This window comes from Erythrolamprus reginae, chromosome 2 (assembly GCF_031021105.1).
Source record: "Erythrolamprus reginae isolate rEryReg1 chromosome 2, rEryReg1.hap1, whole genome shotgun sequence".
NCBI lineage: Eukaryota > Metazoa > Chordata > Lepidosauria > Squamata > Dipsadidae > Erythrolamprus > Erythrolamprus reginae.
In genome coordinates, this window is record NC_091951.1 from 346,699,046 (window position 1) to 346,725,429 (window position 26,384).

A 26,384-nucleotide genomic window follows, 5' to 3' on the forward strand; every position below is an offset into this window, starting at 1 on the left:
CTGATGAAATGTGTCCTTGAAAGACTTATGAGAATTATTGTCAAATCACAGCATGGGTGGAATAGATACACTAAAGAGGATGTGGAGCATGTGGGCAGTGAAAGATAGGTTGGCCCTGTGGTTTGTAGGACATTTCATCACTTAGAACCACAGAGGTGGAAGGAAGCTTTGAGGTTACCCGATCCAGCTGTTTGGCGTTTAGGTCTTCCTTGACATTTTAAGATTTCCACAGTGCAAAATCAGGGGCGCCTCTCTGCTTTATGGGACTTGTTTAATGGGACTTGAACAAGACATTTTAATGGAATGAAAATCGCTTTTAGTTTTAGATCTGATTCAGTTCCCTTTGGGCTTTGTAGTCTTGAGGAATCCTGTCTGATCAAAAAATAGGATAGTCCTGGTCTAAGGAGGCCCTGCTAATAGTTGCAAAGATAAAGATTCCTGCTTCAAAAACAGTGAAATAATCTTAGGAACAGGGTAACAGTTTCTGGGAACTGGTTATTCATTTATCTATCGAATTTTAAAGGAGGATAAATTTTGGGTTCTCAATATTCTGAATATGTTATTATCCCCACCCTGAATCCAAACTCAACAACTGCCTTGACTTATTTCGTTATTATTATTACAGTGATACCTCGTCTTACAAACGCCTGGTCATACAAAATTTTCAAGATACAAACCCGGGGTTTAAGATTTTTTTGCCTCTTCTTACAAACTATTTTCAGCTTACAAACCCACCGCCGCCGCTGGGATGCCCCGCCTCCGGTCTTCCGTTGCCAGTGAAGCGCCCGTTTGTGCACTGCTGGGATTCTCCCGAGGCTCCCCTCCATGGGAAACCCCACCTCCGGACTTCCGTGTTTTTGTGATGCTGCAGGGGAATCCCAGCAGCGCAAAAACAGGCGCTTCTGCTGGCAAAAGGGGTGAATTTTGGGCTTGTACGCATTAATCGTTTTTCCATTGATTCCTATGGAAAACATTGTTTCGTCTTACAAACTTTTCACCTTAAGAACCTCGTCCCAGAACCAATTAAGTTTGTAAGACAAGGTATCACTGTATTATTGTTTTGTTTTGCTGAAATCTCTTCTTCACTCTGAGCTTATTGCTTACATTATGCCCTGCTTGGTTACTCCCACCCAGCAAATAAAGTGAAATTGGAGAGGACGTTATCAACAACTGCCTTTATCTTGTTTTGTTTTGTCTTTTCAGAGGAAGGATCATTAATGCCATAAAAGGATAATATAAAAATATGCTGTTTAATGCAAAACAACACAAACAACGTATTGAGTTAGCGAATCAAATCTGCTTCAGAAACAAAAGCCAACGACACAGTGAAAAGGGGTGGTTTGTATTCAATCTGGTCAATTGGAAATGACAACTTTAAAAAGAAAACAACTACTGGTCACACAAAAGTTGTGGTCCATGCAGATTTGATTTCTCCCTTCATCTTTATAATTACATTATATACAGGACAGCCCCACCCTAAATATTTTTTCAATTTATTAAGGCAACCACATCTTGGAAGGAAAGACCTCCGGAGTGGCATTAATTCAAACACTATCTTTTGAGCATCTAGATTTTTTTTAAAACATTATTATTTCTTTTTTTAAGATAAGAACACTTGGTCATTTTAAAATTTTCATTTAGAAATTCTGCGTTGAGAAATTTACACGGTTTTCCTGTGTTAGATTTCCCCCCCCGGTGAATTATTACTTCGAAATGGCTTTTCCTATTTATTTATTTTTCACTGTATTGAAAAAAAACCAAAGCAGCCCTGGACACTATCGTGCAGAAATGTTTCTCGTAATTAGCACAAATTTGGGTTGAGCAACCTCTATTTTTCCCACTTGGAACCTTTTAAATTTGCCTTTTGAAGATAGCATCACTGTACATTCCTATTTTGCTGATAGCTTATAAGGGGATTCACGGGTGAGTCAAAAAAATCAAGTTGAGGATCACACCACGGGTGATGTTTTTGTGTACACACTGATGTGGTGTACGTACACAAAAGGGCATCGCATTGTTGTAACTGCCATATTGATTTTATTTTTTTGAAGACATCTTGGTGGGTCTCCATTTTCTGCAACTCTGCTAGCCAACTGAGACTGTGAGAAAATTCATATTTCTGTTAGCCAGTCGACTGCCGGAGCGCTTAGTTGGGGCAGTAAAAAACTGAATTTGGTTTCCAAACGAAGCGACAAGCAATAGCGCCCATTTCGTAAATGCACAATTTACGCGGCAGCAATTGTTTGAGGGAGGCCACCACAAGCTCTTAACGTTTAACTGTCCTTCATCTATCCTACGTGATTCCTTATTTTCTTCCTACATGACTCATTTTGAAACCAATTTCCTTTTTCGTCGGACACTCTAGGAAAGAAGAGAAAATAAAACACTCTTCAAAATTAGCGGCAAATAATCGCTCGAGATCGGGTTAGGGCTCGGAGTTTAGTGACCACCAGCCTAGACAAAATTTCTTCTCACGTTCCCAGACCCAATGAAACGATGAAACCTCGTTAGAAAAGGAAAAGCACATTTGAGGAATTTTGCGTTATAGTTATTATTTTTGAAAATAGGGGGATGCGATTTTCAGATGTAACCCTAGCATCTTGGTTCCTGGGCAAGAGCTCTTGTGACTTACAATAGCTGTGTGGCAGGGAAGGCGTATTTGCCCCACTCCCTGTCACAGCGGTGACCAGAAAAAGTTGCTGGTGATTTCAATGTTACCTATCAAAAAGGGGGCAAGGACCATCACTTGAAAAAGATATTGACCGTACTGGTAAAGACACCATGTTCTTCTACCCTCTGGGAACTTACACAAGAACGATGGTGACTTGTCTGAACAACAACAACAACGTAAAAAAGCAAAACTCAGTAAAAGTTTGAAGAACGCCTTCCGTACCCTCTCCCCTGTTATTAACCGAGGGGTTTCCCGTCGCAGTTGAGTTCTTATTGTCATGTTGATGAGGAGGAGAAGGACGATAAGTGATCAAATTCATCTGGATTCTCTTCATGGCTGCTGTGCTCCTGAAATACAGAGCAAATTTGATGCTGTGTAGAAGATGTGAACTAAGAGTTTTTCCCGCTTCGGCCTACTGGCGGAACAATCCCCCTCTTGTCTTTTGTTGACCGTGTCCCGGATTACTAGGGAAGGTGTTCGTTTTCGCTTCCTCTATTTTTCCGATGTCTTTTCCCCTTCACTTCGTCCTCCTCACTTTGTGGATGTGGTTGCGACTTGCTTTTCCGCTTCCCGGCTCTTGACGTCCATGACGGAGGGACCGGGAGTTGGGGAGACTGAGAGGTTTCTCGGGCCATGTGGACCACGGCCTCAATGGTGGTGGCTACCGGATCTTGTCCGCTTGCCTGTTCCAGTACCAGAGAGTTCAAGAGAAGGCGCTGACCTCGTTTGTAAGGCAGGTCCACGCATTTCTCCAGCACAGGCATTTGGTCTCCGGAGTCCTCGTCGAACGAAGGGGGCTGCTTCCGTGGACGGCCTCGCCTCTTCTTGACGAAATTATTCCCCGTTTTTGATTGTCTCTGCAACCGTTTGGCTTTCAGGATTTTGTTGACGTGGTCCAGGTTCTTCTTAGTGGAGAGGATCTTGGTGTAGTTGCACATCTTACGTACCTCACACTGGATTGCTTCAATTTCACAGCGTTTAAATCTCTTTTTGAGGGTCGAGCTGGCTGGAGAAGATAAAAGAAAGAGAGACCTTGCATCAGAGTTAACCAAGATGGGGAACAATTGGTTACCAACATGGCCTATTGCTATGTTGCCATACCTGATGGATTATTATTATTATTATTATTATTATTATTATTATTATTATTATTATTTAGATTTGTATGCTGCCCCTCTCCGTAGACTCGGGGCGGCTCACAACACAATAAAACAGTTCATAACAAATCTAATAATTTACAATTTAAAATATTTAAAAAAACCCATTATTAAGCAGACATCCATACAAACATACCATACATAAATTGTATAGACCCGGGGGAGATCTCTCAATTCCCCCATGCCTGACGACAAAGGTGGGTTTTGAGGAGTTTACGAAAGGCAAGGAGGGTAGGGGCAGTTCTAATCTCTGGGGGGAGCTGGTTCCAGAGAGTTGGGACCGCCACAGAGAAGGCTCTTCCCCTGGGGCCCGCCAACCGACATTGTTTAGTTGACGGGACCCGGAGAAGGCCCACTCTGTGGGACCTAATCGGTCGCTGGGATTCGTGCAGCAGAAGGCGGTCTCGGAGATATTCTGGTCCGATGCCTGTATTATTATAATTAATACAGGCCAAAATAAACCTTTACTTTAAAAAAAAAATTAAAATAAATTTTATTAACTTTTAATAATGACAGATGCACACTATAGTGTACAATGATGTGTCCTCCTGCCACTCAACATCATTCATTCAGACTCCTCTACCAAAATTAGGGTGTACTTTTTAATATCATTTTAAATCAAGAACATTACAATATTTACAAATTATAGTGTGATTCCAGTTTATTCTTTATACCTTGGTCTTGAATTCTACGAACAATATAACCTATAACCCTGTTCCATCTTCCCATCTTTACTGAATTTGAAATTCATGCGCAAAGGTTGAAAATATGGGAAATGGCATGGAAAATGGAAAAAAATAGAATTTTGGAATTAGAATAATAAAATCCCTTATTGGCCAAGTGTGATTGGACACACAAGGAATTGGTCTTTGATGCATATGCTCTCAGTGTACATAAAAGAAAAGATACATTTGTCAAGAATCATGAGATACAACACTTAATGATTGTCATAAGGGTCAAATAAGCAATAAGGAAACAATCAATATTAATAAAAATCTTAAGGAAACATATAAACATAGAAGACTGATGGCAGAAAAAGACCTTATGATCCATCTAGTCTGCCCTTATACTATTTTCTGTATTTTATCTTAGGATGGATATATGTTTATCCCAGGCATGTTTAAATTCAGTGACTGTGGATTTATCAACCACGTCTGCTGGAAGTTTGTTCCAAGGATCTACTACTCTTTCAGTCAAATAATATTTTCTCATGTTGCTTTTGATCTTTTCCCCAACTAACTTCAGATTGTGTCCCCTTGTTCTTGTGTTCACTTTCCTATTAAAAACACTTCCCTCCTGGACCTTATTTAACCCTTTAACATATTTAAATGTTTCGATCATGTCCCCCCTTTTCCTTCTGTCCTCCAGACTATACAGATTGAGTTCATGAAGTCTTTCCTGATACGTTTTATGCTTAAGACCTTCCACCATTCTTGTAGCCCATCTTTGGACCCGTTCAATTTTGTCAATATCTTTTTGTAGGTGAGGTCTCCAGAACTGAACACAGGATTCCAAATGTGGTCTCACCAGCGCTCTATACAGCAGGATCACAATCTCCATCTTCCTGCTTGTTATACCAGCAACAAGGTATAGTCATACAGTCATACGTGTGAGGAAATGGTTGATTATTGGGAAGATACATTTAAAATCATTGCCATTGATGCTTATATATTTGCAACAAGTTATATATCAGGACGCTAATAGAGCATGAACGAGAATCCTACAGAGAAATTCTGTTTTTATTTTCTAACATTTTGGAATGCAAGTTCTTTAGAAGGAATTGGTTTTTGCAACCCAAATGCTTTTTGGATTGAATCAGTTAGCTCCTAAGGCTAACATTCACATCATCGAGTCTTAAGACTAATTTATTTATACCAGAGCCATTTAAATTATTTATAGCCTGCTTTTTTATAGCCTTGATTTCAAGTCAGTACAGAATCTATTAAACATGCAAAGTCAAAGTGGTAACATCGACCCTGCTCCAACCAGCCAAAAACGATAATAATCATTTAAATGCAGAATAATAAAGGGAGCCAGGTTGCTCTTGTGATTAAGGCCCCCAAACCAGGAGACTTTGATTTCTAGTCCCACCTTAGCATGGAAAGCCAGCTGGGAGACTTTGGGCCAATCACCAGGAATATGAGAGTTCTAATCCCGCCTTAGCCATGACAGGCAGCTGGGTGACTTTGGGCCAATCACTAGGAGTATGAGAGTTCTAATCCCGCCTTAGCCATGAAAGGCAGCTGGGTGACTTTGGGCCAATCACTAGGAGTATGAGAGTTCTAACCCCGCCTTAGCCATGAAAGGCAGGTGGGTGACTTTGGGCCAATCACTAGGAGTATGAGAGTTCTAACCCCGCCTTAGCCATGAAAGGCATCTGGGTGACTTTGGGCCAATCACTAGGAGTATGAGAGTTCTAACCCCGCCTTAGCCATGAAAGGCAGGTGGGTGACTTTGGGTCAATCACCAGGAGTGTAAGAGTTCTAATCCCCATGAAAGGCAGCTGGGAGACTTTAGGTCGATCCCTCTTTTTTTTAGCCCAACCCACCACGCAGTGTTGTTGTTGTGAGGAAAACATGAGGAGAAAATGTTCAATTCAATTCAATTCAATTTATTAGATTTGTATGCCGCCCCTCTCCGAAGACTCGGGGCTGCTCACAACAATAATAAAAACAGTATAACAATGGAACAAATCTAATAATAAAATTATATAAAACACCCCAACAATTTAAAAAACCATACAGCACATAGATACCAAACATAAAATATAAGAAAGCCTGGGGGAGATATCTTAATTCCCCCAAGCCTGGCGATATAGGTGGGTCTTGAGTAACTTGCGAAAGACAAGGAGGGTGGGGGCCGTTCTAATCTCCGGAGATTAGATTCCAGAGGGCCGGGGCTGCCACAGAGAAGGCTCTTTCCCTGGGGCCCGCCAAACGACATTGTTTGGTCGACGGGACCCGGACAAGGCCAACTCTGTGGGACCTTATCGGCCGCTGGGATTTGTGCGGTAGAAGGCGGTTCCAGAGGTATTCTGGTCCAATGCCATGAAGGGCTTTAAATGTCATTACCAACACTTTGAATCGTGACCGGAAACCGATCGGCAGCCAGTGCAGGCCTCGGAATGTTGTAGAAACATGGGCAAATCTAGGAAGCCCCACGATAGCTCTCACGGCTGCGTTCTGCACGATCTGAAGTTTCCGAACACTTTTCAAAGGTAGCCCCATGTAGAGAGCGTTGCAGTAATCGAACCTCGAGGTGATGAGGGCATGAGTGACTGTGAGCAATGACTCCCTGTCCAAATAGGCCCGCAACTGGTGCACCAGGCAAACCTGGCCAAACGCCCTCCTCGCCACAGCCGAAAGATGTTTGCCACATAAAAATAATAAAGGCGGGATACATTTTTTAAAAAATGAATTTAAAAAAATGGCATTAACAGATACCAGTCTTGTCCCAATCTGGCCTTCAGGAGAAGACATTCCAAAGTGTAAGATACTCAACACAAGCTCTCTTTCTCATCCATGAGGGACATGTCCCTCCCTGTAGTAAAACATGAGGAGGGTCTTCTTAACATGTGTGCAGATAAACACCGGGAGAAGATCTGATTGCAACCAATTTCTGAGTAGGTTCCAGGAGAACTTATTTGGATTTGCATCAGCGACTGACAGGGCATCCTTGCTAAAAATAAGGAGTTAGCTATGATATCTGGTTTTAATTTCATGTCCTTTCGATATAGGGAGGATTAATAGCAATAGCATTTAGATTTACATACCGCTCCATAGTGCTTTTACAGCCCTCTCTAAACGGTTTTACAGAATCAACATAATGCCCCCAACAAACCGGGTCCTCATTTGACCCACCTCGGAAGGGTGGAAGGCTGAGTCAACCCTGAGCCGGTGGTGAGATTTGAACTGCTGAACCACAGCTAGCAGTTAGCTGAAGTAGCCTGCAGCGCTGCACTTTAACCACTGCACCACCCTGGCTCTTAAAAGGTGGAAGGAATATTTTCTAATACAAGTAGACCTCGATCTGCCGTGTTTCCCCGAAAATAAGGTCCTGTCTTATATCTTTTCAGAACCCTGAAATAAGCACTTGGCTTTATTGCCATGCACACAAAAGCTTATTATCAGGGGATGTCTTATTTTGGGGGAAACAGGGTATGATTGTAATGGAGCATTCCCCTTATTTTGGGGAATGCTCCATTACGTTAAACAAGGTGACCATGTGATTGCCTTACTTAACGATCTTCCCGTTCCTGATTTTTCCCAATGGGGTCATTAATAGCAATAGCACTTATATACCGCTTCATAGTGCTTTTACAGCACTCTAAGCGGTTTACAAAATCAGCATATTGCCTCCAACCATCTGGCTCCTCATTTTACCATCTCGGAAGGATGGAAGGCTGAGTCAACCTTGAGCCGGTGGTGAGATTTGAACTGCTGAGCTGCAGCTAGCGGTCAACTGATTTAGCCTGCAGTACTGTCCTCTAACCAATTTAAAAAACATTTTAAAAAACCCATTATTAAACCCGACATACACACAGACACACCATACATAAATTATATAGGTCCGGGGCGAGGGAGGGGGAATGCCTCAATTCCCCCATGCCTAACGGCACAGGTGAGTTTTAAGGAGTTTACGGAAGGCAAGGAGGGTAGGGGCAGTTCTAATCTCCGGGGGGAGTTGGTTCCAGAGAGTCGGGGCCGCCACAGAGTAGGCTCTTCCCCTGGGACCCGCCAGACAACATTGTTATAGGTCATAATCAACACTTTGATTGCCTTCGGAGATCAATCGGCAGCCAATGCAGCTTGCGGATTGCTGGAAAGACATGGGCCTATCTAGGAAGGTCCATGACTGCTCGTGCAGCTGTTTTCTGCACGATCTGTAGTTTCTGAACGCTCTTCAAAGGTAGCCCCCAAAGCAATCTCACTTAGCAACATAAATGTTGGGTTCAATGGTGGTCGTAAGTCGTATCAGTGGAATGACTGGAATTAGAGCAGAAGAAAACGACTCGTAGAAAAACAGCAAAAAAGACTGCAACAGAAACACTTCCTTAGATGTGAAGCCCCACTAACACCTGGCTCATAAAATGAAGAGAATTAAACGTGCTAATGCTCTTGAGAACATCTGGATAAATAAGTGAATAATGGCATTAAGAGCCGTATGGCGTTTTGATATCTTCTGAGAACTCAGTCAAAAAAAAAGGTTGATGGAAACCGTGCAGATCTTACAACCAGGTAGTTGGTGAGGGGAGAATTTAATCCTAATGATGGCATCTGTTCAGAACAAACTCTGCAAGGCAGGCAGGCTTTTAAGAAAACAAAATAAATCTAACGTTTTATCTCCTATAAAGCATGGGAGGAAACATCAGGAAATTCTCCATAACTTGATCCCAATAGGGAAGATTTTATGAAATACAGTGGTACCTCTACCTAAGAACGCCTCTACTTAAGAACTTTTCTAGATAAGAACTGGGTGCTCAAGATTTTTTTGCCTCTACTTAAGAACCATTTTCTACTTAAGAACCCGAGCCCGGAAAAATTTCCCAGGAAATTTATTTATTCAATTTTATTTATTTATTCAATTTTTATGCCGCCCTTCTCCTTAGACTCAGGGCGACTTACAACATGTTAGCAATAGCACTTTTTAACAGAGCTAGGCTATTGCCCCCACAATCCGGGTCCTCATTTTACCCACCTCGGAATGATGGAAGGCTGAGTCAACCTTGAGCCGGTGATGAGATTTGAACTGCTGACATTCAGATCCACAGTCAGCTTCAGTGGCCTGCAGTACAGCACTCTACCTGCTGCGCCACCCAAATTTGAGAGCAACACGAAGGCCCGGCCAGTTTCCTGCCATTCCCCCTTTAACCCCGGCCATCTCGGGCTTTTCTGGGCTGCCAGAGGAGCCTTTCGGTGGTGCTTAAGGAGGCTTTGGCAGTCCAGAGCGAACAAAGCATTTTCCTTTCTCTGGGTGCTTGGAGAGGGAATAAACCTCTGTCAGCGCCCAGAGAAAAGAAACACTTCCTTCGCTCTGGACTGCGACTGTCCTCTTCCTCCTCTTCTTCTTCCTCCTCCTCCCACCAAAATTCTAAGGTTTTATTTCTTTCCTAATGTGTTTGCACGCATTATCTGCTTTTACATTGATTCCTATGGGAAAAATTGCTTCTACTTAAGAACCTGGTCACGGAACGAATTAAGTTCTTAAATAGAGGTACCATTGTAATTTGGTGGCAAACAGCCACCTTAGACAGCAAAGTTTAAGGAAGATTTAATGCGTATCTTGGATTTAAGATAGATTTTTAATTAATTTATTATAGTACTTATATATTATAATCAGTAGTGGGTTGCTACTGGTAGAATTGAGGACGCTGTACTGGTAGCGAAAGTTGCACTGCGTGCGCAGCTTCTATTCTCCTGCCCATGTGCCCCAGCATGTTTTTGCTTCTGCGCATGCGCAGGAGGCAAAATTTTGTGAGGGGACATGCGTGCGTGATGTAAGCATCTTGCCCCCCACAATCTGCGTCCTCATTTTACCGACCTTGGAAGGCTGGGTCAACCTTGAATTGCGGGCCCCAGGGGAAGAGCCTTCTCTGTGGCAGCCTCGGCCCTCTGGAATCAACTCCCCCCAGAGATTAGAACGCCCCCCACCCTCTTTGTCTTTCGCAAATTACTCAGGAACCATCTTTATCGCCAAGCATGGGGGAGTTAAGATATTCCTTCCCCCTAGGCCATTACAAGTTATGCATGGTATGTTTGTTTGTGTGTATGTTTGGTTTTACTATAAGGGTTTTTAGTTGTTCTATTAATTGGATTGTTACATGCTGTTTTTTTATCATTGTTGTTAGCCGCCCCGAGTCTGCGGAGAGGGGCAACATACAAATCCAATAAGTAATAATAATAATAATAATAATAATAATAATAATAATAATAATAATAATAATAATAATAATACTGAGATTCGATCTGCCAAACTGCTGGCAGCCGGTGACCAGCAGAAGTAGCTTGCAGGACTGCACACTCCAACCACTGCACCACCAAAGCTCATATTCTTAAAAGATTATCTTCAAAACGTTCATCGTTGGTAAGAATCAGCTTGAAAAGGTGATTAAATGACCCTGGGACAATGCAACTGTCATAAACATTTTCGTCTCCAAAAAGTTCATCATTTGTAAGAATCCGCTGGCTTTGCAGCTTGAATTTTTTTCAAGGTGTTTCCAGGAACAAAATTGGGGAAAAATAATGCGAGAGATGTTTACCTGTTTCTGTGGCTGTTGGAGAAGGTAAGAGAGATAAGATTGGTGCCGAAGACACGGCAATGCTGTTGAGAACTGCTGGTTTCTGACGCATCCCTGCCGCCGAAGCCGAACTTTCATTCTTACTATGGTGCAAAGCCTGGTCTGCCTTTAGGTGAGAACTGGTCATTCCTGCAAAATACATGAATAACGATGGTTATTAAACGGGACAGTAACTTAGATTTGACCAAATGTACAACAGGGCTCTGAAATGGCCTTTCAAGCTTCTTGGCTCACAAACGTGCTCCTGCATCCCTCTGACAGCAAAAATGTGGAACTTGGGGGCTCACACTTGGCCCCTTTGAGCTCCATTTTCATGGTAGAAACGCCCCCCCAGCCCAAGAGCAAACACAACCCTGATGCATCCCTCAATGAAATTGAGTTTGACACTCCTGTTCTAGAGGATATGCGTGGTCAGCTCAAAGTCACTCATGTTGGGGGCGCCCAGTTGTGGGCTCCTCCTCCCATGTGTGTGGGGGGGAAGTTGTCTGGGTAGCGAAATGGCCCCGCACATCAGCGGAAGCAAAAATACCGGCGAAAATAGCCGAAATCTCTCTTGTGCTCACGAGATTTCAGCTATTTTCGCCGGTTTTTGCTTCTGCACATGTGCGGAAGCAAAAATATCAGCGAAAACAGCCGAATCCATGATAAGACCCTTTTCTGTAATACAATCCATGATAAGACCCTTTTCTGTAATAAGGGGAAAAAATCCAGCCAAATAAAAATAAAAATAAAATGCATCAGATTGCTCAAATCTTTATTAGTTTCTTGGAAATTGTTCTTGGCATGCGGAAATAATTGCAAGAGGCAAAAAATTTAAATTTATGGTAACTACTGAACACTGGTTTTTTTATAGGTGGGTTTGGAGTTGCATTATCACTTCATAAATACCTTGACGTTTCGCTGTCAGATTTTGAAAACGCTTTATTTCTGCTTGGCTAATTTTCTTAACCACATCTTCAATTTTGAGGCTGGAAGGATATATTCATTCAACTAGGATTTTACAGTGGAATCAGTGCCATCTTTGTAACTATATAAGAATAGCATAGAGCAGTGATGGCCAAATATGGCACGTGTGCCACAGGTAGCATGTGGAGCTATATCTGAAGGTTTGCGAGGCGCTATCCTATGCCAGCTCCAGTGTGCATGCCTGCTGATTTTCGGCTGTCTTTTGGGCTGTTTTCACTCTCTCCAGGGTTCAGGAAAGCCTCCTGAAGCCTGGGGACTTCCAACTCCCAGAATTCCGGGAGTTGAACTTGAAGCCCACAAGTTGAAACACTATAGGGATGCTAAATGCGCCTGTATTCAGCATCTGTTGATCATTAGGCTTGCAAATCCCTCAGAAAACACGAAGCTAGGGGGACATTTGCACAGGTAAGCCTGGTGCACCAGTTGTGGCCCTATTGGGACATGGAGTCACTTCTCAGTGTCGCTCATGCCCTCAACACCTCGAGGCTCAACTACTGCAATGCTCTCTACATGGGGCTACCCTTGAAAAATGTTCGGAGAATGCAAGTAGTGCAAAACGCAGCCGCTCGACCCATCATGGGCCTCCCAACATCTGCCCACATCTCGCCATCACTTCGCGAGCTGCATTGGCTGCCGATTGGTCTCCAGATGCAATTCAAAGTTTTGGTTATGACCTATGAAGCCCTACATGGCTTAGGACCAGATAGTTATGGGACCATCTTCTGCTTCATGTATACCAGCGACCGGTCAGGTTCCACAGAATTGGCCTTTTCCAGGTCCCGTCAGCCAGGCAATGCCCTCTGTCGGGGCCTAGGGGGAGAGCCTTCTCTGCAGCGGCTCTGGCCCTTTGGGATCAACTCCCTCCTTGCCCCATCCTCCTGGCCTTTCGCAAGGCTCTGAAGACTTATCTTTCCTGGAAGGCCTGGACGGTTGAGTGCTAATATGTAGCTGAATGTGGACGATTGCTTTAATGAACTTTAATGAATGTGGATGATTGCTTTAATGAACTGGAGTTTCTAGACTATTTTTAACTTTAGATTTTTTACATGTTCTTCTTTTGTATTTTGTATTTATTTCTGTTGTGAGCCGCCCTTAGTCTGTGGAGAAAGGTGGCATATCAATCAATCAATAAATCAAATAATAGTAATAATAATCCCGCATTATATATGGTTTGCTGAATTGTGTGATTGATTTTAATAAGGGTTACTTAATATGTTCTGGTTTTTAATATTTAATAGAGCCGGGGTGGCGCAGCAGGTAGAGTGCTGTACTACAGGCCACTGAAGCTGACTGTAGATCTGAAGGTCAGCGGTTCAAATCTCATCACTGGCTCAAGGTTGACTCAGCCTTCCATCCTTCCGAGGTGGGTAAAATGAGGACCCGGATTGTGGGGGCAATAGGCTGGCTCTGTTAAAAAAGTGCTATTGCTAACGTGTTGTAAGCCGCCCTGAGTCTAAGGAGAAGGGCGGCATAAAAATTGAATAAATAAATAAATAAAATAAATTGGACTTGTAAATTGTACTGTTGTTGGAAGCCGCTCCGAGTCCTTGGAGACAGGCGGCATACAAATGTAAGAAAGAAAGAAAGAAAGAAAGAAAGAAAGAAAGAAAGAAAGAAAGAAAGAAAGAAAGAAAGAAAGAAAAAGTTACCACTACATCACACAGTCCTAGGTGCTTAGAAAGCGCCTAACTGGTGATGAAATATGAAATCCAGCATAGTGATCTCATTTGCTGTGTTGTACTGTAACAATAACAACAACCACCCTGTAGCAAAAGTAACACCTGTAAACCTCTGATCTGGCTGGATTAAAATAAATAAATTAAAAAACCCTCCAAAACCCACCCGTCCAAACCCCAACTTCTTCCCTTCCTGGCAAGACACCCATTTTGTCCAGGTCTCTGCATAAAATCTATTTCACCGTCTCAAGAGGCCGCCATCCTTTTGTCGAAAGCAATCCTTGGCAAGCCGTTTCCGTCCCTTAGCTAGTCTTTCTCTCTGTCTACCTGCGCAGCACCGGCGTTTTTTGCATTAGGCAATTCTGATTTATGGATTCCTGCTGCCAGGATGCAGAGGCCGACTTCCTGGTTGCCATGGTTACTCAGATCTTTGGTTCCATCCTCCCAACAGCAACATTTGGCAGCGGGCCTAACCCGCCACACCGCACGATCCCAGATTCGCTTCAAAGGCCAAACACCAAAGAGGTTTTTCCCTCCCCACTCTTTGGGGCGGGGAGGGGGGCCGATATTTTGATTGGGTTCCCTCCGGAAGAAAATCCAAGAGACGGGGCAGGCGAACAGACATGTGCCCTGGCCTGCCACCTCCGGTGCTTAGCAAGGTCACACCAAGCTTGTAGGAACAAGGGAGCCTGTTACAGATTTGACAAGCGACTTCAAAAGACCCTCTTTCCCACCCCCCTTGACGCCTCATTAGCTCTCCACGGGACCCCTGGAATTAGGCCTTGAGAGAACGCGTTGGTTTCTAATTTACTTTGGCCCTGGATAGCAACCTCAGCCCGTGGCCCCCTCTGGATCCAGATGGTGGCAGGTGAAGAAGTCAATGAAAGGGAAGAGATGACGACGACGTGGAAGGAAGACAAGCTGGCAACAGGAAAAAGTAAAGCCACCCTGGGGGCAACGGACCCTTTACTTAGGTTTTAAAAAAGTAGGAAAAGTCCGTCCACTGTTGACCTCACTCGATTCCTAAGAGGTCAGTAAGAGGCGTGCATAAGCGCACCAGTGTGCCTACCATCCCTGTCCCAATGTTCCCTCGTATGTGTTCTGCCAGGCTCTATGGTATGAGTCTCCCGAAAATTCAAGGGTAAAAATTTCAGACACACACACACTTGAAAGTTCAAAAACAATGTTCTTTATCACAAAATTCAAAAGAGACAAAGCACCCTTTTTGTATTGCAAGGAGCACTCGTCCCAAAACAACCTGGTAGGCTGTACAATCTCCTTAATCAGTCCTTAAATACTTAGCTAGCAGCTGTGAAAAAACGTCACAGCCCTCCTTCTTACACGAAGTGAGACCCACACACTTTGCTCTGCTTTGGTTTCAAAGTCATGAAAAAGCAACAAAGTCCGGAAACAGCAAGGCACGGTCCTGAAGAAACAACGATCAGATAATCTTCCACAACGGCCAAGCCAACATGCTGCTACTTATATCAGCAGCTCTAATTGCTGGAGCCCCACCCAAACACAGGTGGCCTCTCTTATCTCCTGTAATATTTCTTCAATTGGTCTCTTCTATGCATAATTCTGCGCCTGCGTGGGTCCTCCTCATCCGAATCGACCGAAGATAATGGAGATTGGCTTCCTGGGCTGTGTGCCAAACTCCCCTCTTCCAAGTCACCCCCACTTTCTTCTTTGTCCGAGGAAACTGCACTACCTGTCTCTGTCGGCAATAAAACAGGCCTATGACATGTTGATGTTTCCCCTGCATCCACCTCCACATTCCTTGGGGCAGGAGCTGGGCCAGAGCCAACCACAACAGTATGTATGTATGTATGTATTTTATTTTATTAATTTGATTTCTATGCCGTCCATCGCCGGAGACTCAGAGAGGCTTACAACTAGTATACGCATGATGGAAATCTGTATAAAATTACAACTAAAAATCCCCGTAGTTAAAAACCAAACAAACAGATATCATTATTTATTATTATTATTATTATTATTATTATTATTATTATTATTATTAATAATAATAATTAGATTTGTATGTCGCTCCTCTCCAAAGACTCGGGGCGGCTCAAAGAGTAGATACAGACATAAACATGTAGCACAAATCTAAGGAGGGTAGGGGCAGTACGAATCTCTGGGGGGAGCTGATTCCAGAGGGTCAGCGCCCCCACAGAGAAAGCTCTTTTCCCCTAGGCTCCGCCAAATGACATTGTTTGGTTGATGGGACCTGGAGAAGGCCAACTCTGTGGGACCTAACTGGCCTCAGGGATTTATGTGGCAGACATGCCGGCAAAGAGTGGTCTTTAAAACTTTACGGAAGGCAGGGAAAGTGGGGGCAGTATGGATATCTGGGGAGAGCTCATTCCATAGGACTGGGGCCGCCACAGGGAAGGCTCTTCCCCTAAGTCCTGCCAGATGACATGTCTGACGGGACCTGGAGAAGGCCAACTCTGTGGGACCTGACCGGCCGCTGGGATATAAGAGACAGAAGACGGTCCCGTAAGTAATCTGGTCCCATGCCATGTAGGGCTTATCCTTACCCATCTTATGTATATAAATAATGTATTTATTTATTAGGTTTGTATGCTGCCCTGAGTCTTTGAAGAAGGGCGGCACACAAATGTAATAAATAAATAAATGCTACATCTATGTATATTATAAATTTGTACTTGACAAAATAAATAAATAAATAAATATTTAAATAAATAAATTAAATCTACTACTCCAAGGTGGATTTAGTTTGTAAATAATTCACATATCCTTACAGGCTGCAAAGTCCACATTCTGGATAGAAAGTACTGCTGATCTGAAAGAGGAACAAAGAGGCCACCTACAGTAAGAGTAGGTCCCAACTCTGTTAAAGGTAAATGGTCACCTGACACATGCGTGGTAGTTGTTTCCAGCTCTAGGGGTGGTGCTCATCTACATTTCTAAGCCAAAAAGCCAGCTTTGTCTGATGACGATTCTGTGGTCATGCGGCCGGCATGACTCGGCATTGAAGGCACATGGAGTGCTGTTACCTTCCCACCAAAGCGGTCCCTATTTTTCTACTTGCATTTTTTATATATGCTTTCAAACTGCTAGGTTGGTAAAAGCTGGGACAAGTAACGGCAGCTCACTCCATTATGCGGCGCTGGGGATTCAAACCGCTGAACTAATAATAATAATAATAATAATAATTTTTTGGATTTGTATGCCGCCCCTCTCCATAGACTCGGGGCGGCTGCCGACTTTCTGATCGACAAGCTCACGTCTTAGCCACTGAGCCACCGCGTCCCAATATCAACAGAGGGAGAGATACAACACCAGCCATTTACAACACAGTCCTTTTCAGCAGTTCCAAGAAAGATCCGCATCCATTTATAGCAATAGCGTTTAGACTTATATACCGCTGAACAGTGCTTTTACAGCCCTCTCTAAGCGGTTAACATTCTGAGTCCTCATTTATCCACCTTGGAAGGATGGAAGGCTGAGTCAACCTTGAGCCGGTGGTGAGATTTGAATGTTGAACTACAGCTAGCAGTTAGCTGAAGTAGCCTGCAGGGTTGCATGCTAACCATTGCATCACCCCCGGCTCCTTATACTACTTAGGTGACCCTACTTAGGTGACCCTGAGAGCAGAGATAAACCTGCAAGTGGCTTCAAGGACTCTCAGAGGGAGGACTAACGCTCAGATGACTGCAAGGAATATAAATCCTTCCCTCCTCTCACCATTCACTCAAAACTGAAGAAGCTTCTTTGATAAGAAGCTTCTTCGAAAGGAAGTCCAGTTGCCTTTTTGAAAAAGCACCTTTTGGACAACTGTTAGTACAAGGTACATGGTTGTTAGGGTTTGCCATTGCAAACTACCTATTGTAGTCTCTTGTATTGTCACTTTAAATATTTTGGGCTGGTTCGCCATAAGAGGGCGCCAGTACTCCTTCCCTCAATGATGCTTTGCCTTGAGGGGTGTGTGTGTTTGCTTAGTGCTTATTATATTGTATGGCTTAGTGCTTGTTATGGATTGTTTCTGTTTTGTATATATGTAAATAGTACTTATTAAGCATAACTAAGTCTGTGTCTTTTGTTTCTTTGGCTTTACCACATATCCACACTCTGTTAAAAATATCTGCTCAGTGTATGTCAAAGGTCTCATAGCCAGCTATACCGAGACATACCAACAACAACCACAACCTGATGACTAGAATCTCTATAGATACTTTCCCAAAAATGGGAACATACAGAAGGCAGTTTTCTTACAAGCTGTGTGTAAATCTGGTTGGGACCTCATGGAAACCAATCTCTCAAGAAACACAACTTTCCTTTCCCTTGAGGTTTATTTTTCAGATGAATTCTCCAGAACTCTCTGGTCAGCATGTTTGAAAATATAGTGGCCCAACACATCTGGAAAATATCAGGTTGGGTAAGCTGACCTGACCTTTTTTACTTCTATGTACATTAAGCAGCTGCTCCAGAAGAGAGACCAATAAACAATGGGTTTCTATCGAAGTGAAATAAGATTTCAGTTGGATATCTGGAATTATTTGGGGGGGAAGAGTAAAAAGCTGTTCAAACACGGATCAACACTGAATTGGGAAGCGATAAAATCTCCTCTTTAAAGACAGCTGGTGTGGTCAGATACTCCGTCCCAGTAGGAAATTCTGGGATGTGTGTGCAGTTGCGTGTCCCTGATGCATGCCATGCACACCCCCGTGTAAGATTTGGCTTCTGCACATGCGCAGCAAGAAAAATCTAGTGTGAGAACGCTTGCACAAGTGAGATTTTGGTGATTTTTGCTGATTTTTTGCTTCTGCGCATGCACAGAAGCAAAAATATCGGCAGAAATGATGAAAATTTGCACACGCTCCTCACGCAAGATTTCGCTTGCTGCGCATGCACAGAAGCCAAATCTCGCACTGACGGGCGCACGTTTGCCCGCCAGACATCCCTGCGACGACCTTGGAGGGTGCACTGGTACCGTCGAAGACAAGCAGCCCTTCACTGCAGACAGAATGGCCATCCAGCAGCTTTATTCCTTTTCCTCAACCTTTTCCTCCCACTTAGGACTATATCACTGTAAGTTGTTGCTTGTATCCTAAGATTTTTATAAATATTGTTTCTTCATTGCTTATTTGACCTCTATGACAATTGTTAAGCATTGTACCACATGATTCTTGACAAATGTATCTTTTTCTTTTATGTACCCTGAGAGCATATGCACCAAGACAAATTCCTTGTGTATCCAATGACACTTGGCCAATAAAGAATTCTATTCTATTACCTTCACAAGACTATAGGTAGTCTTCAATGGACGACTACAATAGAGGCAAACATTTCTGCTGCTAAGTGAGACAAATGGCTCACTTCCTGTCTCCTAGGGGTAATCCTACACTGAGGATAGGGTTGGATTAGGGCAATGCTTCTCAGTTATTTTCTGTTACGCCCCCCGCCCCCGGAAGAAGTAAACATATCGCAGCTCCCCCGCAGCTCTCCGATCTGGGTCACAATGGAATTTTAGTGTTCATATTTATTACTTTACTTATTATGAGCTGCAAGCAAACTATTGGCTGGGGAAGGCTGCTCTATCCACTTACCTGCAAGTAAGTCACATTGAACTCAGCGTAGCCTGTTTTCGGTTAGGCAGGCATAGCCTACCATGGCTAGGGTCCTCTTTTGACATGGGGTCAGGCCAGCTTAATCAAGCCAATGTTTTGGGGTCACCAGCTTGGCTCATAAGGGCCACCTCTGCTGGGCACTTAAAGTGAACGGTATGGAAAGAGAATTTACGAGTCTATGGAGAGGGGCGGCATACAAATCCAATATATTATTATTATTATTATTATTATTATTATTATTATTATTATTTAGGGTGCCGTTCGAAGCTTTGCCCAGCTCCAGAGGATGCTCCTCCTTGTCCAGCAGCAGGTTCGCTACACCATTCATGGCTACCGCAGCGCCCTCTGAGAACAACAAGAACCCATGGAGCCACCCCGCTGCCTTGCTTGGCTGCCTTCTCTTCCCGGCTCGGAGCAGCGTGCAACTAGGAAAATACTCCCCATCAGGGGGAATTGATCGAGAGGGACCACACATGTTCCCCGGGGTCACGCCCACCCCCTGGCATCGCTCCGCTCCCCACCAGAGGGGCACACCCCACTACAGTGGTACCTTTAGATACGAGCTGCTCCACAGGCGAGTATTCCAAGTTACGAGCCACGACGTGAGCAAAATTTCTGTTCGACACCCGAGCTCAAATTCGGGATACGAGCCGAGCTTCCACTAGGTGGCGCAAGAATCTCCTTGCTTCCAGTTATCTCGGGGCGAAAAACAAAGTCTAAAGGCATTCGTTCGAGATGCGAGTTGATCGACTTACGAGCTCGGGTCTGGAACGAATTAAACTCATATGTCGAGGTACCACTGTATTTGAGAAACACTGGATTAGGGCATCTCCAAGATCCCATCAACCTTGACATTCTAGGCTTCATGGCCGCTCTCATAAAGTGACTACTTTGGTCAGTGTGACCAGCAATAAATCCATTAGTCACCAGGCAGATTGAGGAGGTTGTGTGCTACCACACAGTTTCTGCCTCATTTTTGGGTGTGTGTAAATGGGCATTTTCACAGTGCTGGACTGCAGCCATTTGCAGACTTTGTTCTAAAAATGTCTCCAAAATATATACGAGAGCCAGAAGGATTTTTGGAAAGGTGTGAGGTTGGCGCTGTTCTTGGCAGTAATGTAACATATTTTTTAAAATATTATTACTATTACAAGAGTATAACAATCCGGCAGATGTAAAATATAGTAGAGGTACTTCGCAACTTACGACCAACATTTCTCTTTCTAAGCAAAGGAGTTGTGAACTCAGTTCTGTCTCATTTTACAACCTTTCCTGCCTTAGTTGTTAAGTGAATCACTGCAGAGATTATGTTAGTAACAAGGTGGTTACATGAATCTGGCTTCCCCACTCACTGGGTAGGTGTGAGTGTGTGTCTAGGTAGTCTTCCACTTATGACCACAAAGGAGTCCAAAATTTATGCTAAGTGACACATTTGTTAAGTGAGTTTTCCACCATGTTACAACCTTCCTTGCCACAGTTGTCAAGTGAATCCCTGCCCTTGTTAAATTAGTAACACGGCCGTTAAGTGAATCAGACTTGCACGTTGTCTTTGCTTGTCAGGAGGTCAGAAAAGGTGAATCACATTTACCACAGGGCACTGCAACCATCATAAATACATGCCAGTTGCCCAATGTCCGAATTTTGATCAAGTGACCATGAGGGTGTTGCAACAAGTCGTAAGTGTGAGAAATGGTTGTAAGTCACATTTCCAGTGCCATCACAAAATGAATGGTTTTAAGTTGAGAGCCACCAATGGTGAAATCCTATGTATGTATGTATATATGTATGTATGTATGTATGTATGTATGTATGTATGTATGTATGTACGTACGTACCTACCTACCTACTATCCATCCATCCATCCATCATCTACCTACCTACCTACCTACCTACCTACCTACCTACCTACCTACCTACCATCTATCTATCTATCTATCTATCTATCTATCTATCTATCTATCTATCTACCCACCCACCCACCCACCCACCCATTCATCTATTTATTGGACTTTTATGCCGCTCTCCCTGTGGACTCGGGACGGCATACAACATATAATAGACAATATACAATTTCTTAGATCCAATTAATTAATTTAAAAGTCTAAAACTCCCAAGAAACAATAAAAAATAGTCATCCTATTAGCTCAGTATTCTCTCAATACATTCATTGGCCTGGGGGCAATAATCTTAGAGCCCCAAACCTGGTGGCATAAATGAGTCTTAAGACTCTTACGGAAAGCGAGGAGGGTGGGGGCAGCACGAATCTCTGGGGGGAGCTGATTCCTACTGAAATCCTACTGGTACGCCCCGGTTTGGGTGAACTGGTAGCAGCAGCCATCAATGATTTCGTAGCAGCAGCAGCAGCATGAGGCTCTGCCTACTCACCCAAACACCACCATTTTCTTGTTTTTAACCCTTTGCATATACACAAGGCCTTCTGCACATGCGCAGAGAGTGAAAAAGTGGTGGCGCATGCACGCATGCAAGTAGATTTTACCGCTGGCCTGTACCCTTTAAGGTAGCTGTGTAGTGAACAAATTGGAACTCCAAGGTTATTTATTTATTTATTCAATTTTTATGCCGCCCTTCTTCTTAGATTCAGGGCGGCTTACATGTTACTAATAGCACTTTTTAACAGAGCCAGCCTTATTGCCCCCACAATCCGGGTCCTCATTTTACCCACCTCGGAAGGATGGAAGGCTGAGTCAACCTTGAGCCGGTGATGAGATTTGAACCGCTGACCTTCAGATCTACAGTCAGCTTCAGTGGCCTGCAGTACAGCACTCTACCTGCTGCGCCACCCCGGCTCCTTCATCAGAAACCGAAAACACATGAAGGAGTCTCACACTGGCTTCTTGTATATCGATGTCAGCCCATTGCTCTGGCAAGGCCTGCTTTGAGGAGTGGGCAAACGTATAATAATAATCCGGTCGAAGGCAAGGTGGTGACAAGTTGTGAATGGAAAGTGCAGACAGATATTCCATGTTAAAGAGCACTTGAAAGTGGTTTGAACACACAATTTTTTTAACTCTGAGAACAGATTCTAGAATGCAACAGATGTGCATCAAACCACCGTCAACGCACATTTGGGCTTTTGCCTGTCTTCGCCCGCAGAAAAAAGATTTGGCTGAGGAAGTGCTTTTTTTAAAAAAGGTTCCGTCAAATCTGTTAGCTGGAAATCAAAACTTCCTGGAAGGCAGCAGTGGTCTGCTCAGAAGCTGGGAAGTTTTCAAGCTGGGGCCAATAAACCAAGACTAGTACCACTATATAGTGCTTTGGTAAGACCGCACTTGGAGTATTGCGTGCAGTTTTGGGTTTGCCAAAAACAGATCATGCCCCAAAAATCTTATTTTATTGTTTGACGAAGTAATAATAATAATAATAATAATAATAATAATAATAATAATAATAATTTTTTATTGGATTTGTATGCCGCCCCTGTCTGTAGACTCAGGGCGGCTAACAACAATCATAAAAACAGCATGTGACAATCCTATTAATAAAACAACTGAAAACTCTTATTATAAATCCAAACATACACACAAACATACCATGCATAACTTGTAATGGCCTAGGGGGAAGGAATATCTCAACTCCCCCATGCCTGGCGGTATAAATGAGTCTTGAGTAGTTTACGAAAGACAGGGAGGGTGGGGGCAATTCTAATCTCTGGGGGGAGTTGGTTCCAGAGGGCTGGGGCCGCCACATAGAAGGCTCTTCCCCTGGGGCCCGCCAAACAACATTGTTTAGTCGACGGGACCCGGAGAAGGCTCTGTGGGACCTTATTGGTCGCTGGGATTCGTGCGGTAGCAGGCGGTTCCGGAAGTAGTCTGGTCCAAAACCATGTAGGGCTTTAAAGGTCATGACCAACACTTTGAATTGTGACCGGAAACTGATTGGCATCCAATGCAAGCCACGGAGTGTTGAGGAAACATGGGTGAATCTTGGAAGCCCCACGATGGCTCTCGCGGCCGCATTCTGCACGATCTGAAGGTTCCGAACACTTTTCAAAGGTAGCCCCATGTAGAGAGCGTTGCAGTAATCGAACCTCGAGGTGATGAGGGCATGAGTGACTGTGAGCAGTGACTCCCTGTCCAAATAGGGACTCAATTAGTGGACCTGTGAAACACTTTCAAGAAGGCATTTGACAAAATAGACCGCAACTTTTTCTAGCCAAAGCTAGAAAGGTGTGGGAAAGATAGCATCGCCACTAGATTCAACAAGTAGTTCTTAATGGAACTTCATCTACAATGGTAGGAAGGAAGCAACAGGGTACCCCAAGATTCCTTTTTAGGTCCAGTACTTTACAACATCTTCCTAAATGATTTAGATGGGGGAATAAAGGGCGATATTTGCAAATTGCACAACACTGGAAGGAATAGCCAACACTACAAAAGACAGACTCAAGGTCCAGATGGATCTCGACAGATCTGGACATCCTACAAAATGAAATTCAATGTACAGAAAAGTAAGATTTTACACTTGGGCAAGAAAAAAAAACAAATGTACAGATTAGATGAAACATGGCAGTAACTGCCCGAGGGATCTTGGACTCCTAATGGGCAATCATTAAATATGAGTCAGTAATGTGCGTCAGCCACCAAAAAAGCCAAAGCAAAAGAGAATCAAGGTCACACGAAGCATTAATACCACTTTGTAATGCCTTTGTAAGGCCATACGTAGGACACTCTCTTGAGTTTTGGTTGTCATATTATTAAAAAGATGTTAAGACTTTAGAAAGGATGCCGAGAAGAGCAACAAAGGTATTAGGGGGCTGGAGGTTAAAACATACAAAAAACAGTTTCAGGAATTGGGTATGTCTAGTTTAATTTATTTATTTATTTATTGGATTTGTATGCTGCCCCTCTCCGTAGACTCGGGGCGGCTAACAACAATGATAAAAACAGCATGTAACAATTAAATACTAAAACAACTAAAAACCCTTATTATAAAACCAAACATACACACAAACATACCCTTAATGAAAAGAAGGACTAGGGGTGACATGATAGCAAGTGTCTAATATTTTGAGAGATTGCCACAAAGAATAGGGGGTCAAGCTATTCTCCAAAGCACCTGAAGGCAGGACAAGATGCAATGGATGGAAACTAATCAAGGGAAAGAAGATGTACATCGCAACACACACAAAAAAGTAGTGAATTTTTGTCACACCTTTGTTGCTGCCATCTTGAGTCTTTTTAACCACAATCTGCAGCCACCCCTGGTTCTACAATTCCTACAAACTCTTTACTATGTTCCACTGATAATATGCAGCTCTTTTATTTCCATATAATGCACAGATACCACTGAAGACTGGTCGTTTTGAAATTACGACGGAGCTACTATGGGATTCAAAGTACCACGGGATTCGAAGTAACAATAGTCAGCCCGCCCCCTGCAGTCACATGACTAGTTGGCAACGTGGCGGTCTATACAGCCCATATATACAAGCACGGAGTAGTTGTGGGTCCTTTGATACAAATTTTCCTGTAAGAAAACGCCGGCTTTTTTCAGTCTTTCCAAATGGAACAGATTTGTCTTTTCCTGTCCACCGCTACATTATTCTCTCCTGAGCAATCTCTTGCTTTTTAATTCCGTTACGCTGTTCATTTGCGGCACAATACACCTCTAAACATTAGCTGGATCAGGTTATTTGCATTTTGATTACTATCTGGAATAGTAATAGCTGGGAAGACGTATGATATCCTGGAAGCTCGCTTTGGAAAAGGGGGGATGAAGTTGGGCTGCCCAGAAATGGATCACTTATAGCTATGTCTTTATCTGATGCCCAATGGAGAGGCTGGCGTTAGCATTCTGCAAATATAACAAAGAAAAATAATAATTCTTCTTCTTAAAGCAAGGCTGATTCGGCTTTGTGACAATTTTAAACTGACTTTTAAAATACAGTGATCCCCCGATTTTCGCGATCTCAATCTTAGCGAAACGCTATATCGCGATTTTTCCACCCGATGACGTCACTCCTTTCCTTTCTCATCTTTCTCTCTCTCTCTTTCTCTATCTTGCTTCTTCCTCTCTCACACTCTCTTCCTCCCTCTCTCATATAGGATGCATGTTCCATCCCTAAAAGAGACACCCACCAAGCCACGCCCACAGAACCGGTAGGGAAAAAATTCGATTTTCACCCCTGGATAGGTAGATAGAGATGGATGGAGATAGATAGATATAGATGAGCTAGCTAGCTAGCTAGATAGATGGGTAGATGTGTAGATAGATAGATAGATAGATAGATAGATAGATAGATAGGTAGGTAGGTAGGTAGGTAGGTAGGTAGATGGGTAGGTAGGTAGATAGATAGGTAGATGGGTAGATAGACAGACAGACAGATGAGATAGACAGAGATAACGATTGATGTATAGATAGAAAGATATAGATAATAGATGATAGATGGAGAGACATGACAGATAGATAATAGATAAGATAGATAGTTAGAGATGATAGAGACAGATAAACAATATATAGAGCTAGAGATATTGAAAGATAATGATTGATAGATGAAAATATAAGTAATAGATGATAGACAAACAGAGATAGATGATATAGATACAGACAGCGATAATGGAAGATATTGTTTGATTAATAGAGGAGAAAGATATAGATAGTAGATAATAGACAGGCAGATAAATGATAGATAGGCATGAAATATTAGATTGAGATAGATAGAAAGATAGACAGACAGACAGACAGACAGACAGACAGGAAAACATGGTTTTGCTTATCATTTCTAAAGCCCTAAATATCCAGGGGCCAAATCCCGAAAGGATTCCATTTTAAGTTTTGCACAATGTTTGAGTTGGGCAGCCACGGAAATGTTCCTATCAGTAAACACAAATCTGCTGAGTTTTCTTCTGTGGAGACCTTGAATGCCTGAGGCTCATAGAGTTGGCAAGGGTTCCTTCCAGACCTCTTCCAAGTTAAATTAATTTGGGGCTTGAAAAAAAAAATATATCGGTTCCTTTCAGCCGCCTGCCATATATCTTAAAACAAACGCATTGTGGT

At 43.2% G+C, this 26,384-nt stretch overlaps 1 protein-coding gene across 2 annotated transcripts in view; it reads right to left on the reverse strand.

The window, feature by feature from the left end:
* Window positions 1-1,231: 1,231 nt before the first annotated feature.
* SETBP1 (SET binding protein 1) overlaps window positions 1,232-26,384 on the reverse strand; it is a 786,996-nt gene continuing 761,843 nt past the window's right edge. For both annotated transcript variants that reach the window (XM_070743631.1, XM_070743630.1), the window contains exons 4-5: window positions 11,087-11,254; window positions 1,232-3,677 (exon numbers count right to left, since the gene is read on the reverse strand). In XM_070743631.1, coding sequence (XP_070599732.1) covers window positions 3,136-3,677; window positions 11,087-11,254 — 710 coding nt within the window. In that variant the 3' untranslated portion in view covers window positions 1,232-3,135. The remainder of the gene's footprint in view (window positions 3,678-11,086; window positions 11,255-26,384) is intronic.